Source organism: Neophocaena asiaeorientalis, unplaced genomic scaffold, assembly GCF_003031525.2.
Source record: "Neophocaena asiaeorientalis asiaeorientalis breed wild unplaced genomic scaffold, Neophocaena_asiaeorientalis_V1.1 scaffold170, whole genome shotgun sequence".
Lineage (NCBI taxonomy): Eukaryota > Metazoa > Chordata > Mammalia > Artiodactyla > Phocoenidae > Neophocaena > Neophocaena asiaeorientalis.
In genome coordinates this window covers 229,558-248,096 of record NW_020172463.1, presented here as the reverse complement: position 1 = coordinate 248,096, position 18,539 = coordinate 229,558, and the positions used below count along the sequence as shown (strand labels likewise).

The following is an 18,539-nucleotide window of genomic DNA, read 5'->3' as shown; positions in this document are numbered from 1 at the left end:
CCAGCAGCCACCAAACTGAGCTGAAATAGGACCTGAGATGTCTGCTCTTGATGTAGAGCTGGTCAGTACCCTAGGAATGGCTTTGCACACCCCTACCCTCACCTTTATTCCTCCTTCCTCCAATCATATTCTTGGGATTAATGGATTGACAAATTGAATAAACATTTCTAGAAATGTTTTCTACATGTTAGGTACCGTTCTACATGATTTACAAGTACTAACTCATTTAACCTGAGTTATTAACTCATTAATAACCCTAATGAGGCAGATACTCTTTTACAAACGAGGAAGCCAAGTCACAGAGAGGTTAAGGTATTTGTTCCAAGTCACACAGCTAGGAAGTGGCAGAATCAGACTGAAACAGGCAGTCTGGCTCCAGAGTTGCTGTTGTTAACTTCTAAGCTCCACTACCTCCACCACCACTCACGTCCTCACCCCCAGGCCCACGTGCTCACACACCCTCCAAAGCCTGGTATGAGAAGGGGCCAAGACCCTGCCCCACTCAAAGCCCCCCAAGACACAAGCCTGGCTGGCACTGGAGGAAAGGAAAGCAATGAGCTTTAAATCAGGTCCAAGAAAGGCAGGAATTTTAAACTGGCCTATCTGGATTTGTAGTAAGCAAAGACAAGCATAAAACTATGAATTTCCCAAATGGAGCTAAGGCATAGAAATTTGACAAAGTCCAGTCAAAAGCAGGGAATGTGGGGAAAAATAAAACTGTGTCCTATTTGTACCTTCTGAGTTCAGACGGCTCCAACATCAGTCAAATATTGAAATAGCTACTGTCCTGATCACTTACTCCCGGCTCTTAGTCCTACCTTGCTGAAATACAGAGATGATCCAGAAGAGATGACTCCACACCCTTCTTCTGGTTTTACAATTTCTCCCCCAATAACTTCTTGCCAGTCAGACTCCCAAGCATTTGGGTTCTCAAAGTCCGACATGATCGTGGAAGGAAGGGCAGCTTCTGGGTGGCACTCAGTGCCTTGGTATCCCTGGTCACACCTACGAGAGAGGAGGGCCGAGTGAACAAGTGATGGACTACTGTGTGAATGCCACAGCCATCTGACCTGCAACATTTCCTATATCTCACTTTTGTTAGGTATTAGCATCTGTACTAGACTTTTCTCTACAGTGCAATCTTTGAATATGGTGGTAGCAACCTTCAGTTTTGCACAAGGCGGAAAAAGGGATAGAATCCATTCTTAAAACAAATAGTGCTGTAACAGGAGAGATGAGGCATCAAGTAGTAACGAAGAAGGATACAGGCGTGTGTGCACATGTGTGATGGGGGGAGGGGAAGGATTGTGAGATCTTCCCGTAGGTTTAAAAGGTCACATATAAATGTTTTTCTGCTCACCCAACATTTAATTGTGGCCGGGTTTTATAGTTCCTCTTTCTGATTAGATTATGTCTCTTTTAGAGTCTTTAAGTATTCAAGTGTGTTCCTATCTCATCCTCATTAGCGATAATCACCATCTCCCATGGTACACAACCTTGAGCTTCTGGTGAAGTGCTGTAGGAAAGCGTGTAGCAGCTGTTTGACTAGACCTTTAAGACTATCAAGGGAAGGAAGGGGGAAGCAATAGCAAGGCTCTGTTAACTAACAAAGAGGACTTTGGGGCTAATTGATAAACTCTGCAATTTAAACCCAGGAGGTTACATTTTAAGGTTTACAATCTATGGCTTTATACCTATTGAAATACAACAATATCTTTTACATCAGAATAAAGACAGAAAGGAGGATCGTTTTCCTTTGGCGATCTCATTATTTATCAGGTGATCCCTATAACTGATGACAGCTGCTGTGGTATGGCTATAAACACACATCCGGAAAAGCAGAGTCAACCAGGCCTCCTGACGCACGTACCTGCACACGCCGTGGTCGCAAGAGCCGTGCCCACTGCACATGTTTGGGCACTGCTGCCCAATGTAAATGCTGTCTAACGCCCACTCGTCTTGGGCAGTGTAATAGCTCTGACTCCAGCGGAAGCGGGTGGCGCTGGACCTAGAAACAAGGCACAGTAACGAAAACAGTATTTTAACTGACATGGGACCGTATAGACAAGAAACGGTGGAGCTCAAAATCCTTCAGAGAACGAACTCTCTGGAACTTGAATTTAGCTGCTAATCATCCACCATGAAGGAAAGCCTATTTTGTATATACCTCAATCTTAATTTATTTGAGACTACATTTAATTAATAAATTTGTATTTTAAAGAAAAACACAATATCAGATTTTTGTTGTTGTTGCACAGGGATTTGACGCGCGGAAAAGAAAGGAAGTAAAACGATATTTTTTAAAAATAAAAATTTGTAAGAAACTGTCTCTTTCACAGATGAAAATGTGCAGTGTTTAACTCAGAGTAAGGCAGTTTCTTAAAATAAACGTATCAGGAGTTATTGGAAGACTTCCGGTTAACTCTCAATATAAAACAAAAGTTTTGTTTGGAGGTATGGTTTTGGGGTTGAGGGGATGGGCTACAATGTACTATTTTACAAGTAAGAACATCTGGGTGCTAAATCCTGCTTCTTATTTCTGAAACATTAACTTGCTTAGGTTTCATGGACAAACTGATGTTAAGTGGAGATAAAAACTTTAAAACAGTCCATTACACATAGAGAAACACTTGGGACCCTGATTCATCTACACTACATATAAAGTCTAAAGAAGAGGATGTTTTGAGAGCAATGGCAGGAAGGTTTTCATTCACTGACTACCATAAAAAAATTCTCTTAAAATCACATCATACTTTTCACCTCTAAGAATTTTCAGGGATCCATGATTAGTTCTTTCTGGTCAAAGCACAAAAAAAAAAAACAAAACAAAAAGAATTTGCAGAATTAACGTGCATGCTCAGTTCCATTAATTAAACCCTCCCCAAGTACACTATCTACAGATACACTTGATCTTAATGGCTCTGCATGATCCATTAACGTCTACTGCATCAATTACCCACATATTGAATACTCCCTAAGTACATAACAGGCTGTTAAAATCCAGACTAAGACTTTACTGTTTATTTTACTAATGATCTGTGGCTAATAGGTTGCATTTTTATTCCTAGTAGGATGATTCCAGGAATCACTGAGATGCATCCACTAGACACGGGTTAGCGGGGTATCAGTGTTCTTCATGATACATACGATGAGACAGATGCACCTCTTCTATGGTAATAGTTTATATTTGTAATCTAACAGCCATCACAATTTTCACAGTCCCATTAAGAAATGTTTTTTAGAAAAGCCTACTATAAAAGTAGGTACATTATCTTAGAGCCCCACAGAATACAAATAAATTAAGATGCATGCACCACTGTCATTTAAAGGAGAGATGACTATATTTCTTTTAAGATTGATTACAATCTGAGTCAAGTCTAGGGTCACACGTATCTAGACGGTGAACTCCTTTGGGGACAGGGATATGTTTTTGTCTCAGTAGTTTGCACAGGAACAGAATAAAGTAAGTGTACAAAAACAGTCTGCTAAAAAATGAGCCGATGAGTGGAGGGACAAGGCCAGGAAAGGGCAGCCTGTTTCTGACTTCTGCAGGTAACAGTGTGAAGAAAGTGCTAGGAATCAGGCGACCCGTCCCCCAGGACCCTGGCTCTGTAATTTATCAGCTGTGTGATCTTTACTGGAAAATTTAAGACTTCAGGGGCTTCTAGTTCCTCACCTCTCAAATAAATAGATTGGGCAATCTGATTTCTAAGATCCCTTCCAGCTCAAAAATGTAATGATTGCTCTGGTGGTTTGTTGACCGAGGTGATAGTTTATTTTCTTTAGAGTCACATGCTTACATGAAACCCATGGCATACATTATTTTGAAGTTTTGATGTTTCAGACATTAAAATGGGGTTGGAGGGTTTCAGAACCTGACCTAGATTTCTCAATTTATGCTTCTAAACAGTCACATGTAAACACTCTCCAAATTCTTTTTATAAGTAAATTAATCCTTACATGTACCTACGAACTCTTGAAAAGATATTTCCTTAAGATAAAAAGCTTAAAAAGTGAATTCTTCCATTTAAAGTGACAATCCACAGTTTCATGCACTGATGTTAATTAACAGAAGAGAAAGCAAAAGAGGTTGAATATTGGCTTCGTTTTTAGTGAGAAAAAAAAATTAGTTGTGTGAGCAATCTCCAGCTGGTCACATGTGAGAACACAGGGTGTGATCTCACTGATTTGCAGCTGCATCACTGCTAAATATCGCCCTCAATACAAATATTTAATTTGCCAATTTTCTCTTTCTCTCTCTCCCTTCCTCTTTCTCCCTGCCTCTGCCTCTCTCTCAAAACTAAGTATTCTTAGGAGGAAAATCTTGTATACTTTGGATTGAGTCTGGAAATAGCACTACTGCTGTGTGGATCATGAAATGAAGTTGACCTACATTTAAAATTCAAACTATGGATTCTCAAAGGCAACAAAACTTGACAGTCTTTTCTTTATTTGATTTTTTTCCTCTTATAAACTTCTAGACTGAAATAAAATATCACTGAGTCATCTCTCGATAGTTAGGTAACTGAGGAATCAAGGTAAATGAAGTCCGGCTAAATTGTATTTTCTACCTTCAGAGTGACTATAATTACATTTACCCAAATATCCTGAAACTCATTCAGTCATTAGGTGTTGATTTGTTCATGAAGTCAGCAACTGACAGCTGTTTGGGTCTCATTAGGCCCTGTTCTTATGTAAATGTCTCTCACAAAAACAAAATTAATTTTCATTGGGTAACAAATGTTCAGTTCATATACAAAATAATTTCTTTGAGCAGGTGTATACATGTTCAGTATTCCACTCTAAGTTGTCCTATCTAGCACTATCTTCTAAAGTTAACAGATCTTTGACAGTGCAGACCAAATTTGCTTGTCTACGTTCAATTTATAGTTGCATACGCTGGACAATCAAAACAGCAGAAGAAAGATTCACCAAAAGGAATATTGCTTCACACTAAACTGTACTTCCTTGCCCCAATGCTTGGGAAAAACATGCAATCTGCAAAAGTTTGAAATGCATATAATAAAGATATCAAGAATGCCAAAGAGAATAAATGTACTTTATCTTTATAGCAGAGATTTAAAGCATTACAGATCTGAAAACAATGATAATAACCAGTTGAACACTATTTTTTTGAAATACTATAGCAATAATGTTTAGTTTACGTATTAGTCAGTAGAAATGTTAAAATAAATATCCTATTGGGTGGTTTGTTTTTAAGAAATATTTTTACTTTCTTTACCCAGGGCTTTGAGGGAAATCTGGAAAAACAGAATTCAATTATTTACCTACATGTACTTAAAGGCAAATTGTCAGAGGAATGATCTAGTAGATTTTTTTTTCAGTTTGTAAAAAGAGATGGTTTGTAATAAAACATCTCTTTAGTTCATCAAGGCACACTGAATTGAAATTTATTTAATTTCCCAACATTTAATGAGCACCCCTACAACATGACAGGCTCTGTGTTAAAACTAAAGAGTTTAAGGATCAATATATTTCCTCTCAAGTGCTGAATAAACATTGACAAGAACCAGACCTTTTCTTACTATACTAAAACTTTCAACCTCGTGGTACTATCTTTTTTTTTTTTTCCTTTTTCTTTTTTTGTGGCACGCGGGCCTCTCACCGCTGTGGCCTCTCCCGTTGAGGAGCACAGGCTCCGGACGCGCAGGCCCAGCGACCGTGGCTCATGGGCCCAGCCGCTCCACGGCATGTGGGATCCTCCTGGACCAGGGCACGAACCCGTGTCCCTGCATCGGCAGGCAGACTCTCAACCACTGCGCTACCAGGGAAGCCCTATCTTTTAAGCTAAGAAAATAATAATGCTACATACCATCTCAGTGTAAAATAACCTGCAAAGGCTTTTGCGATAAAGGACGATACTTTTTGGATATTACCTAAACTATATTAATTAAGAATTATAATTTAAAACTTTTCTGGGAACAAAAGGACATCTCTAAAATACACTATCAGTATTATCTTGTCATCATAATTTTGAAATTGTACCCCACATGTCAATGAATAAAAATCAGTGTTTTTTACATAATGAGGGTAATATACATAATGGCAAAATAATGGGGGCAAATTAAATAAAAAAAGCTCAGTAGCTTTGCACCAAGTATGACCAGTATTTCAATGTTTGATGTGTCGCTTTTTATAATCTTGATAGATATGCTTGGAATATCATTGAAATTAAATAAAAATCTTGATTATATTCCCAGCAGTAGATATAAAAAAGTAGGATGTTAGAAAAAGTAGCAACTTGTTATACAAAGCATTAATAGAGTATCCAGGAAATGGCTCACAGTTGGATATAAAAAAATCTGTGGAAATCAAATTTCAAGCATTTTGTTCCAACCGACATAATGATGAATCCTTAAAAATAATCAAGGAGACATTCTTCTATAATGTAGTAATTCAATCTTCAACTAAAGGAGGTATAATAATAATTCTAGGTAGTTATCTAACCAATTTTTTTTTGTACAGCCTAACTTACATAAAATAGTCTGAGAAGGGTTGATTTAGTAATTTTTTTTACAAAAGGGGTCTTGGAAGGCAGATACCACAGAAAAATATAATTTTTGTCTCTTTTATGCTTTTTCTGCTACACAAATCACAGAATCTTAGAATTCCAGAACTGCCAGGGACCTTTTAAGATTGTCTAGTTCAACCTCTTCATCATACATATAAGGAGTCACGTTTGAAGAGGTTAAATGGCTAAAGCATGTAGTCAATCAGTAGAGATATACTGAGAACTCAGCCCTTCTAATTTCTAGTCAAAGGTTCTTTCCTGGGCAAGCTCGTCCTATCCCAGGGTTTAAACAGGACTCATACTATTTAACTTTTCAACCCAAACCTCTTTTCTGAGCTCCAGGTTCATAAGTCCAATTGGCTTCTTGACATTTCTACTTGAGTAGATAAGTATCTCAAACTTCACATTACAAAACCTAAGAAGCACTATGTCTCTTAATTCTCTGCCCTAAATCCACTCCTCCAATCCCTCCCATCTCAGTCAATGGTATTATCATCCAACAATGTTCCCAGACCCAGACTTTAGAAACTGCTTTTGATTCTTCCATTTCTACCTCAGCCCCAATCTGGTCCATCAACAAGCCCTATTTGATTAAAATGCATTTCATAAAAGATGTCTCCTTCCACGTTGTTACTATCATACTCCAAGCCACCTAAACATCTAATGCCTGGACCTCCCCCCTCCCCGCTGGAACTGGTCTCCCTGTCTTCACTCTTTATCCTACAATCTATTCCTCACACAGGCCTCAGAGTGTTCAGTCTAACATGAAACAATGTAACATTTGGGGAAAATGTGCTTTTCTCTTTCATATTATCAAATGTTTAACTTTCTCCCTAGTTACTGAGGCTTCTGCTTCCTGGGGGATGATTTCCATTGTTACTGAAAGAATGTGAATAGAGAAAAAGAGTGTATATTAAGTTTTTAAAAGAAAAAGAAGGGCTTTGAACCAAGAAAACAGCCATGCAATCCAAACTGTCTTGACATAAGAGTTTTTAGATTCCTGCATCATTCTCTTTTTTTTTTTTTTTTTCATTACGTGGGCCTCTCACTGCTGTGGCCTCTCCCGTTCTGGAGCACAGGCTCCAGACGCACAGGCTCAGCAGCTATGGCTCACGGGCCCAGCCGCTCCACGGCATGTGGGATCTTCCCAGACCGGGGCACGAACCCGTGTCCTCTGCATCCGCAGGCGGACTCTCAACCACTGAGCCACCAGGGAAGCCCTCTATCATTCTCTTTTATATGTCAAACCCAAAGGAACTGGCTCATTGAATTTTCCCAAAAAAAGAAAAGTTGAGGCAAAAGGGAGATGAGAAAAAGCCAGGACAGTTTGGAAACCAAACTTTCAGTGGCTCTATTTTTCAAATAGCCTAGGAATAAAAGAAAGATCTTTTGATGCTGAAAAAAAAGAATGCATCTTGCCACGTTGTGCTTAATTCTTCTTCATATTCGTCATGCTAAAAGAGATAGAAAAGTTAAAGTGACAGCCATATCTGAAGATGTCATCTCTCACCAAGTTTTCTGGGGAAGAGGCACTATGACTCTTTTCCACTGTGTGAACTCACTGGCATGGTAAATACTTGCTGATGTAAATTCCTGACAACTCGGCATACTTGGAAGGCATTCCTAAAAGAGAATCATGCAAAAATTCAATTCAGCTTCTGTTTCCTCCAGGGCAATATGTTTACTCTCTCAACTCAAGTGAAAAAGACCTTGGAGAAATCTAATGTTACAACCTCAACCATTTGCAACATGAATGCAATCTATAAATTGTCCTTCTGTGAAGCTGAAATATTTGGGAAATAATTTAAATGAGATCCCACAGTGGAATTAAATGTCTTCCAATTCTCACATGGAAAAACAGAAAATGGATTAGGATCCATTTTTTGGCCTGTTAGCATAACATTGGCATTTGGTAAAATTATCCTATTCACTATGTATTTATGCATTTGTTGCAATATCAGACCACCAGTATGTATATATAAAGAAGTACATTTTATTCCAAGAAACTGGAATTATGTATTTCTTTTTTAAAACAAGAGATACCATATTCTTAATATGATCTACCTGCAGGTGAAGAGATTTAGAAAAGAACAGATGAAGACATGCTATAGAGAAAGAAGAAAGAGACATTTATAGAAAAAGAGAGCTAGAGAAAATAATGTTGAAAACACCATCCCAGTATATCTAGTCCTGAAGTTATTCCCATTTTTAAAAATTTTCAATTGCTCTTTAGTATCTGATAATGCAGAATGTGGCATCCTTGTAATCCATTGCTGACTTGATGTCAATTCTGTTACAAATAACATTGTTCCTTTTAAACGAAAACTAAACTTTTAGAACTGCAATTCTTTGCTTCCTGTGTTAAAACGTGAAGGCTACCTATCACAAACTTTAGAAAAAATAGACTTACCTCTTGTACGAGGTGCCAGGTGAGGCCATGGTTGGTTGAATACTCTAGTTTCACCTGGTTGTCCATGTGTGGAGTGTATTTCTGGCCACAGCCCATCACCAAGCTGAACTGAATCATGTAGGATGCTCCTATCTGCATTGATTGTGTTTCCACATAGCGCATACTTGAGGCAAGTTTAGAATCTCCTGTAAAACTGAAAGACAGAGGTGGAAATCAGAAAATTAAAAACAGCAATATATTAGGGAAAAATTAAGCTCTTTGTTTCATATCATACATCAAAATAGTTTCATTTTACTTATTTAAACCTTGCCAAGCTCTAGAATGGATTTCAGTTAATCTAAAAAAGGCAATTTGAAGGCTTTCCTGGTAGCACAGTGGTTAAGAATCCGCCTGCCAATGTAGGAGACATGGTTCGAGCCCTGGTTGGGGAGGACCCCACATGCTGCGGAGCAACTAAGCCCGTGCGCCACAACTACTTAGCCTGCCCTCTAGAGCCCACGAGCCACAACTACTGAGCCCACGCACGCCTAGAGCCTGTGCTCCGCAACAAGAGAAGCCGCTGCAGTGAGAAGCCCACGCACCACGACGAAGAGTAGCCCCGGCTCACCTCAACTAGAGGAAGCCTGCGTGCAGCAACGAAGACCCAATGAAGCCAAAAATAAATAAATAAATTTATTTAAAAACAAAATCTTAAAAAAGGCAATTTGAAACAATCTGCCTATCAAGGAAGCAACATTTTCTTTTAAGTTAATACCTACAGTTGTCAAATATATTTGAAAATGGGTACTCACTCATATACTGCTCATGAGTATAAACCCTTTGACTCATTTCTTGGAACCTAGCCTAAGGAAATAGTCCTAAATTCAAAAATAATTTTATAAAATACGATGAATATTGTAGGTTTACTCATAGTAGTAATTGGCAACCATTTAAATGTCAAACTGTAGGGAAAATGGAATGCTTTAGTAAATTGGTATAGTCACGATAGATTGTCCATATTTCAAATATTAATGAAGGTTATGTAATCAAATTAACGTGTATGTGAAAAAGTAAGTTTTAAAAAAATCCACAAAATGATGAATGAAGGAAATTCACCAGAATGTTTGCAGGGGCTGTGTTTGATGGTAGGAAGTGGGACAATTTAAAACTTCTCATTTTTCTTATTTTCCAAATAGTCTTTAATGCTCAGCCATTAAATACTGAAAACATGATAATGCAGTTCTAATGGTTGTACCTCAACTCAAAAATTCCCATGTTTTACTCGTTTCAATTGAGTACTACGGGATTATAAACTGCTTGAAGGCCCGCACAATTACTTTTTCAGAGAAAAGTGCTCAAGGAATTTATAACCTACCAGAGGAGATTAAAATATGGACATGCTTCACTGTAGTTAATATGGGTCAATGTAAATATTCCCAGGGCCAACCACACTGGGGTTTGTCTGTCACAGTACTTGGTACTGCCATTCTGAAGCAGGTCAAGTACCACTGTTCAATGGTAAGGGGGCTTAGCTGACAAAGGAGATAATGCAATACTCCATGAAATCTTTGAGGCACTTAATATTTTTTCTTAATTCCCCTTTGCTGAATCAGCAAAATAAGAAGCTACTACTCTGATTTGCTTCTTGCAGAGTTTAAGATGTTATTATTATTTTTATTTTAATTTTTTTTTTTTTTGCGGTATGCGGGCCTCTCACTGTTGTGGTCTCTCCCGTTGCGGAGCACAGGCTCCGGACGCGCAGGCTCAGCGGCCATGGCTCACGGGCCCAGCCGCTCCGCGGCATGTGGGATCTTCCCAGACCGGGGCACGAACCCGTGTCCCCTGCATTGGCAGGTGGACTCTCAACCACTGCGTCACCAGGGAAGCCCTAAGATGTTATTTAAAGATGGAATTTTGCCTGTATGGAAGATCATCATGGGTTTGGGCTCAAGGCTATAAAATTTAAGAAGCTTTTCCCACACAATGACTAATTACTGTTTAACTAAGTTTTAAACACTTGAACAACAAATAGAGTAATAAAATGTAAGAGCCCTAATCTCTGCTTTAGTGTACCATTCATAAACGAAGGGAAAAGTCTTATTTAGTACTGCTAGGCTTACAAATCCAGTGCTACAACTTGTTTGTTGCTATTATAAAGATGCCCACCAGTTGCTGAGTTAGGCCTATATCCTAAGACAGTGCTAAGCACAATGCGCATATTACAATACATCCTTACAATAACTCTATGAAGTAGGAACAATTACCTCTAGTTAACAAATAAGGAAATGGGGATAGTAAATGGTACAGACTCAATGAGAAATCAGCTTTGCCTGACTCCAAAACCTCTCAACCAATACACTATCTCTTTGTCCTTCTATTACTCTAAGATGGAGAAGAAAACACTGTCTTTTCTTTTTTTTTAACACTGTAGTTTTGAATAATTTTCAGTTATACTTAATTTAAAAAGCATTAACTTTCTGTTACTATGCAATGATGCTCTGATGTTAGAGATGTAAAACCATGATTGCTGCTATGTGTTAGGGCATACAGGATGTGATCTAGAAAATATGAAGCTGTAGGATGCATTTTTTAACAATATTAAAAAAATAAATCAACATAGAGCAAAAATAATAGTAAGCTATATAGGCACAAACTCAACTATATAAATTCCAGTCTTTAAAACAGGCAAAAAAATCCCAAATGCTTCTCCCTGTGAGAAATGAATGCTGCTTTTTGCTTCAAGGGTTATATGCTTTATGAGAAAGGCAATCAGAGGCAGCCAACTAGGGTTGATTTAACTTTTTACTTTAAAGGTACATGGGCATCTGGTAAAAAAACCACAGAGTGCATGGAAGCACATGGGCTGAACGGTCTACAGGCCACACAGAGGCACTAAAACTTTCTCACTCGTGTCATGTACATTGTCTCTCCACCCCAGCATTTCTGAAATAATTTAAGATTATTTTCACAATCAGCTCCTTTTAAATTCCTCCCTTCTGAGATGGTTTAGTGTCCTGGCAATTCTACACAGATTCAGAAAGAAGTGCTACGTTTTGTAAATAGTGCCTGTACCCAAATTTTGCATAGTAACAAATTAACCATGAACTTGGTTGGAAAGAGGAAGCATTCAAACCTGAGAAGTGTGTGCTCTGTGAGCTACCCTGATGATAACGGCTTTTAAAGGTGCCAAGACACCAAGAAAGAAACAAGACAAAAAGTATAAAAGGACAAGTTAAGAGGCTAAATGAGGACAGTTAAACAGTGACAATAAAATTCTTATTTAGCATGAATGTTCGTTCCACTGGTAATTGTGGGCAGATATTGTTGGGTAGGCTGATCAGCTGCCATCCACAGCCCCTCTCTTCCCCAGTCACCTTGTAGTGATTGGTCTGGGGGTTGCCCAAGTCCATCATAAGTCTCACCAATGAGACGTAAGTGAAAGATGCTAGGTGAGTATACTCACTCAGCTTTAATATAAGCTTTTAAAAAAGAGACAGATGGAGTTGGCTGGCATGTCCTTTTGCCTGTTGCTCCTACTGTTTTCCTTCCTCCCTAAAGGGGCAGCAGTCAGCCTATGAACAAAAATATTCAGTTGGAGCTCTCTTTGCTGAGATGGTGGAGTAGAAGGATGAAGAGAACATGGGTCCCTGATGCCCTTGTTAAGCTGCTTACCAGCCCTGGATTGCCAGTCCTAGGACTGCTTGTCACAAATGACAAATAAGCCTCTTCACTTTTGCTTATGCCACGGTCAGTCTTTTCTGGTTGTTTTTGTTACAACCCAGAGTTGAATGCATTTCTTTCTTTCTTTTTTTTTTTTTTTGCGCTACGTGGGCCTCTCACTGTTGTGGCCTCTCCCGTTCTGGAGCACAGGCTCCGGATGCGCAGGCCCAGCGGCCATGGCTCACGGGCCCAGCCGCTCTGCGGCATGTGGGATCTTCCCGGACCGGGGCACGAACCCGTGTCCCCTGCATTGGAAGGCGGACTCTCTACCACAGCGCCACGAGGGAAGCCCTGAATGCATTTCTGATACACCTGTCATACTTCATGGTATTGCAGGATACCTCTCCTGATGTCTTAATCTGAAGCAAAATAACCCAAGAAGATTACAGACATCTGTGCCTTAAAATCTTTTTCTTTTTTTTGTGCCTTAAATCTTGACCATTCATAGAACAAGTTCACTCGAATGTTTATGATTTATTCAAGACTGGCTGAAAGCCAAGTGATATTAGGTCTGACGTTTTCCTCCTGAATACTCTGATGTTCATACACAGATGGAATTTTAGGGGAGAGAACTTGAAAGACTGCAATCCTTTAATTTACAAAACTGCTCCTCTTTGCTGCTTGTCTAAGTCAAGATACATTTATAAAGGCAAAACTGAAACTGAACTTCTCTGTTGCAATCATAGAAACAGAAAAAAATTGTCCACATCAGCATTTTGGGGAGATATTCCGGAGACAGAATGCCTTGGGAATCGGAGGCTCAGTTCTATTCATGTTGATTTGCAAGAGTGCCTCAAAAATAAAGGAACAATAAAAAAAAGTCCTGCATCTAATTACAAGATTTAATGAGAGAATAGGGATAACACTTTCCATTAGGACAAGCTTACCTCCCTGTGCCTTTTCATTTCCACCCCTAAGAAGGCTAGTAGGCTCTCTGTTATGACACTGGTAAGTGGACGACACCATAATGTAACTCAAGCCTCCTTAGTCGTATCTTAGTCCAGAGTATAGGTCCTTCGCCTCCCCCTTCCTTGCTTAATCTCCGCTACTGCTGAGGATCTATTGTCCTGACCAGGCTGGAAGCCTCTCTGCAGGGAGAGGTCACATCTTGTTCACCACTACATCCCTCACAGCACTCAGAGCCTTGTGCACCTCAAGAAGCACCTGGTGTTAGCGCACGACATCGTGGTTTTCTAACAGCTGGATTATTTCATTTGACCTCTGAGTCAAGACCATTTGGGAGATATCAGGGATCCTCAACATTGTATTACAGAGAAGGAAAACTGGGAGGTTGAGCTGTTGGCCTCCAGGGTCACACAGTTACTAAAAAGCTAGAAACCAGGTCTTCTGATTTCTACTTTGATATCCTTTCCACTATGTCATGCCTACCAAAGGCATGTAAAGAATGTTAAATAAAATGAGCACATGAGTGGGGTGTCTTGATGGGAGAGAAGGCAAGTTTTCCAAAACCACAGTTACTTAAATGCTGTAATGAACACAGACAAGGTTTTGAGGTTATTCTCACTTAAAGAAATTGCTTTCTGTGTTTCCCTAGAGCCTCATTCCCATCTCCAGAAAAAAGGCTCTTTTATATGAAAGGCAGATACATCTAACTAAACTAAACAGGAGAATACTCAGGCCACCAAGTTCTTTAAAAGCAAATTCATGTAAAACAGCCAAATCACCTAGCGACTGAGCCATTTTTGACAACTGATCCATCTCTTTCAGAATAGTTTGGTAAGTAAACAATGTGGCTGTAGTGTCACTACCCATGGGCCACAAGAGAAGACAACGCACCAATATTTACATTTCTTAGAAATCTAAGCAGTATTCTATCATTTTCAAGAACCCCATGGAATAGAACAGCTCTGCAGAACTCATTTTCAGAGAAGCAGAAGACCAACACAAAGCTGTTTTTAGTCCGATACTATTCGGAAGTTATATTAATTTGCAGAAGGACATGTGAATGAATTTAAGCCTCTCCATCATCCTTTTTTCGGGGGGAGGGGTTGTTCTTGTAATCATCAAAAAATGTTTACTAGAGTTGACAGAAAAACTTGCTGATACTGTGGAATTAAAGGTGGCATTTAAACTCATTTGTTATTTCTATAATATTATGTCTCAAAACAGAAATAACCATGATTTTAGTGGATTATATAAGTTTTACACTTATTGGAAAAAAAATCTGACATTATAGAAGCATTTTTTTAAAAACTAAAAATTCACAATTCTACCTAGAGATGACCACTGCTAACATTTTAGTGTAAGTACTTCCAGATTTTATGTTTACACACACACAAATATACGCACATACTAACTTTTCTTTCTTTTAAAAAAATTATAAAATTGTAAAAGTCCTGTTTTTTTCTTTCTACAAACTGTTTCATTGCTGTCTTTCCAGATCGAAAAATATGGTAAGACACTGTCATTTTTAATGAATAAAGCCAATCTCCAATTATGGAAATCTTTGGAGGTTGTTTCCAGTTTTCACAGTTATAAACAATGCTTCTATAATATGTATCCTTGTATATCTTTGTGTACTTGTCCAATTATTTTCTTAGGATAAATTCCTAGAAGCAGACTTACTTGGTCAAAGCAAAATTTAAAAGTTAGCAGTTATTGCTAAGTTGCCCTTCAAAAAGGTTGTACAAAGTTACACTTACCAAAAAATATTAACCATGACGGACGGAGCTGCTGATTCTCACCACATATCAACACTGAACATGCACAGTATTTTTCATTTCAGCTACTCTATGCAGTCTTTTAATCTACATTTATTTGATTACTAGAGAAGTTAACATGCTATTTATGTTAACTATTCATTGTCTATTTGTAGTTTCTTGGGGTTGCCTTTTCATGTACTTTGCCCATTTTTACAGTTGGCATTTATCTTTTCCTTACTTATTTGTACAAGTTCTTCACATATTTGGGAGAAATAGTCTGTCATATATGTTGCAAATAGCCCCTTGCTCCCAATTTCTTGTCATGTTTTGTTTTCAGGGAGGTCACCCACCCTGTTCACAAAAACAAGTTTAAAAATTTCAAGTGCTGGAATATGTGACCTTAATAGGCCTGGCTTTTGGTGTCATGCTTTATTGGTATCTATTAAGTTAGCCTCAGAGCCTAGTTCATAATCATTTTTTGCAAATGTCTAATGGACACATGAAAGGGATTTGTATTTTTTATTTGTAGGGTACAATTTTTTTTCTTTATCGATTAAACCACCCTTGTTATTTACCTCTCATATATTTCTCTAGGTCCTCACCTATTTTTTGTTTGCTTCATCCATCAAGGACTCAAACAAAATATTAACATCACATTCTGGATTACGGTTGTTGTAATTTTCCCTCTGTGATTCTAACAGGTTTTACATTATGCTCACAATTCTTATTAAACCACCCTTGTTATTTACCTCTCATATATTTCTCTAGGTCCTCACCTATTTTTTGTTTGCTTCATCCATCAAGGACTCAAACAAAATATTAACATCACATTCTGGATTACGGTTGTTGTAATTTTCCCTCTAACAGGTTTTACATTATGCTCACCATTCCGTGGTATTCAAGGTGTGGAGGCCCCTGACTCTTCATATTCCTGTGGACATCTATCCCTCATGGCATTGCCTGTGTCTCTAGCCCCAGCTTCAGCCTTGAAGAGTTTAGTGGGGCCAGGTGTGAGGGTCCACCCAACAATTTTTTTTTAACATATTTATTGGAGTATAATCATTTAAAATATTGTTAGTTTCTGCTGTTTAACAAAGAAAATCAGCTGTATGTAAACATATATCCCCATATCCCCTCCCTCTTGCGTCTCCCTCCCACCCTCCATACCACACCCCTCTAGGTGGGCACAAAGCACCAAGCTGACCTCCCTGTGCTATGCGGCTACTTCCCACTAGCTATCTATTTTACATTTGGTAGTGGATATATGTCAATGTTACTCGCTCACTTCATCCCAGCTTACCCTACCCCCTCCCCGTGTCCTCAAGTCCATTCTCTATGTCTGTATCTTTATTCCTGTCCTGCCCCTAGGTTCATCAGAACCTTTTTTTTTTTTTTTAGATTCCATATATACGTGTTAGCATACGGTATTTGCTTTTCTCTTTCTGACTTACTTCACTCTGTATGACAGTCACTAGGTCCATCCACCTCACTACAAGTAACTCAATTTCGTTTCTTTTTATGGCTAACATTCCTTTGTATATTCTTGCCTCCTTTATCAAAAATAAGGTGACCATATGTGCATGGGTTTATCTCTGGGCTTTCTGTCCTGTTCCATTGATCTATATTTCTGTTTTTGTGCCAGTACCATACTGCCTTGATTACTGTAGCTTTGCAGTATAGTCTGAAGTCTGGGAGCCTGATTCCTCCAGCTCTGTTTTTCTTTCTCAAGATTGCTGTGGCTATTTGGAGTATTTTGGGATTCCATACAAATTGTGAAATTTTTTGTTCTAGTTCTGTGAAAAATGCCATTGGTAGTTTGATAGGGATTTCACTGAATCTGTAGATTACTTTGGGTAGTAGAGTCATTTTCACATTGTTGACTCTTCCAATCCAAGAACATGGTATATATCTCCATCTGTTTGTATCATCTTTAATTTCTTTCATCAGTGTCTTATAGTTTTCTGCATACAGGTCTTTTGTCTCCTTAGGTAGGTTTATTCCTAGATATTTTATTCTTTTTGTTGCAATGGTAAATGGGAGTGTTTCCTTCATTTCTTTTTCAGATTTTTCATCATTAGTGTATAGGAATGCAAGAGAGTTCTGTGCATTAATTTTGTATCCTGCTACTTCACAAGACTCATTGATTAGCTCTAGTAGTTTTCTGGTAGCACCTTTAGGATTCTCTATGTATAGTATCAAGTCATCTGCAAACAATGACAGCTTAACTTCTTGCCCGATTTGTATTCCATTTATTTCTTTTTCTTCTCTGACTGCTGTGGCTAAAACTTTAAAACTATGTTGAATAATCGTGGTGAGAGTGGACAACCTTGTCTGTTCCTGATCTTAGAGGAAATGGTTTCAGTTTTTCACCATTGAGAACGATGTTGGCTGTGGGTTTGTCATATTTGGCCTTTATTATGTTGAGGAAAGTTCCCTCTATGCCTACTTTCTGGAGGGTTTTTATCATAAATGGGTGTTGAATTTTGTCGAAAGCTTTTTCTGCATCTATTGAGATGATAATATGTTTTTTCTCCTTCAATTTGTATATGGTTTATGACATTGATTGATTTGTGGATATTGAAGAATCCTTGCATTCCTGGAATAAACCCCACTTGATCATAGTGTATGATCCTTCTAATGCGCTGTTGGATTCTGTTTGCTAGTATTTTGTTGAGGATTTTTGCATCAATGTTCATCAGTGATATTGCCCTGTAGTTTTCTTTCTTTGTGACATCTTTGTCTGGTTTTGGTATCAGGGTGATGGTGGCCTCATAGAATGAGTTTGGGAGTGTTCCTCCCTCTGCTATATTTTGGAAGAGTTTGAGAAGGATAGGTGTTAGCTCTTCTCTAAATGTTTGATAGAATTCACCTGTGAAGCCATCTGGTCCTGGGCTTTTGTTTGTTGGAAGATTTTTAATTACAGTCTCAATTTCAGTGCTTGTGATCTGTCTGTTTATTTTTTCTATTTCTTCCTGGTTCAGTCTTGGCAGGTTGTGCTTTTCTAAGAATTTGTCCATTTCTTCCAGTTTGCCCAATATATTGGCATATAGTTGCTTGTAGTAATCTCTCATGATCCTTTGTATTTCTGCAGTGTCAGTTGTTACTTCTTTTTCATGTCTAATTCTATTGATTTGAGGGTTCTCAAAGACTCAAGAAAAATCTTGATGAGTCTGGCTAATGGTTTATCCATTTTGTTTATCTTCTCAAAGAACCAGCTTTTAGTTTTATTGATCTT

The 18,539-nt window shown here is 38.4% G+C and overlaps 1 protein-coding gene across 1 annotated transcript in view; it reads right to left on the bottom strand.

Moving 5' to 3' along the window:
- The window catches only part of RELN (reelin), a 360,093-nt gene that overhangs the window by 115,337 nt on the left and 226,217 nt on the right, over positions 1 to 18,539 (bottom strand). Inside the window, exons 19-22 of the mRNA XM_024738082.1 lie at positions 8,943 to 9,135; positions 8,043 to 8,155; positions 1,871 to 2,008; positions 819 to 1,005 (exon numbers count right to left, since the gene is read on the bottom strand). Of these exons, the coding sequence (XP_024593850.1) occupies positions 819 to 1,005; positions 1,871 to 2,008; positions 8,043 to 8,155; positions 8,943 to 9,135 (631 nt within the window). The remainder of the gene's footprint in view (positions 1 to 818; positions 1,006 to 1,870; positions 2,009 to 8,042; positions 8,156 to 8,942; positions 9,136 to 18,539) is intronic.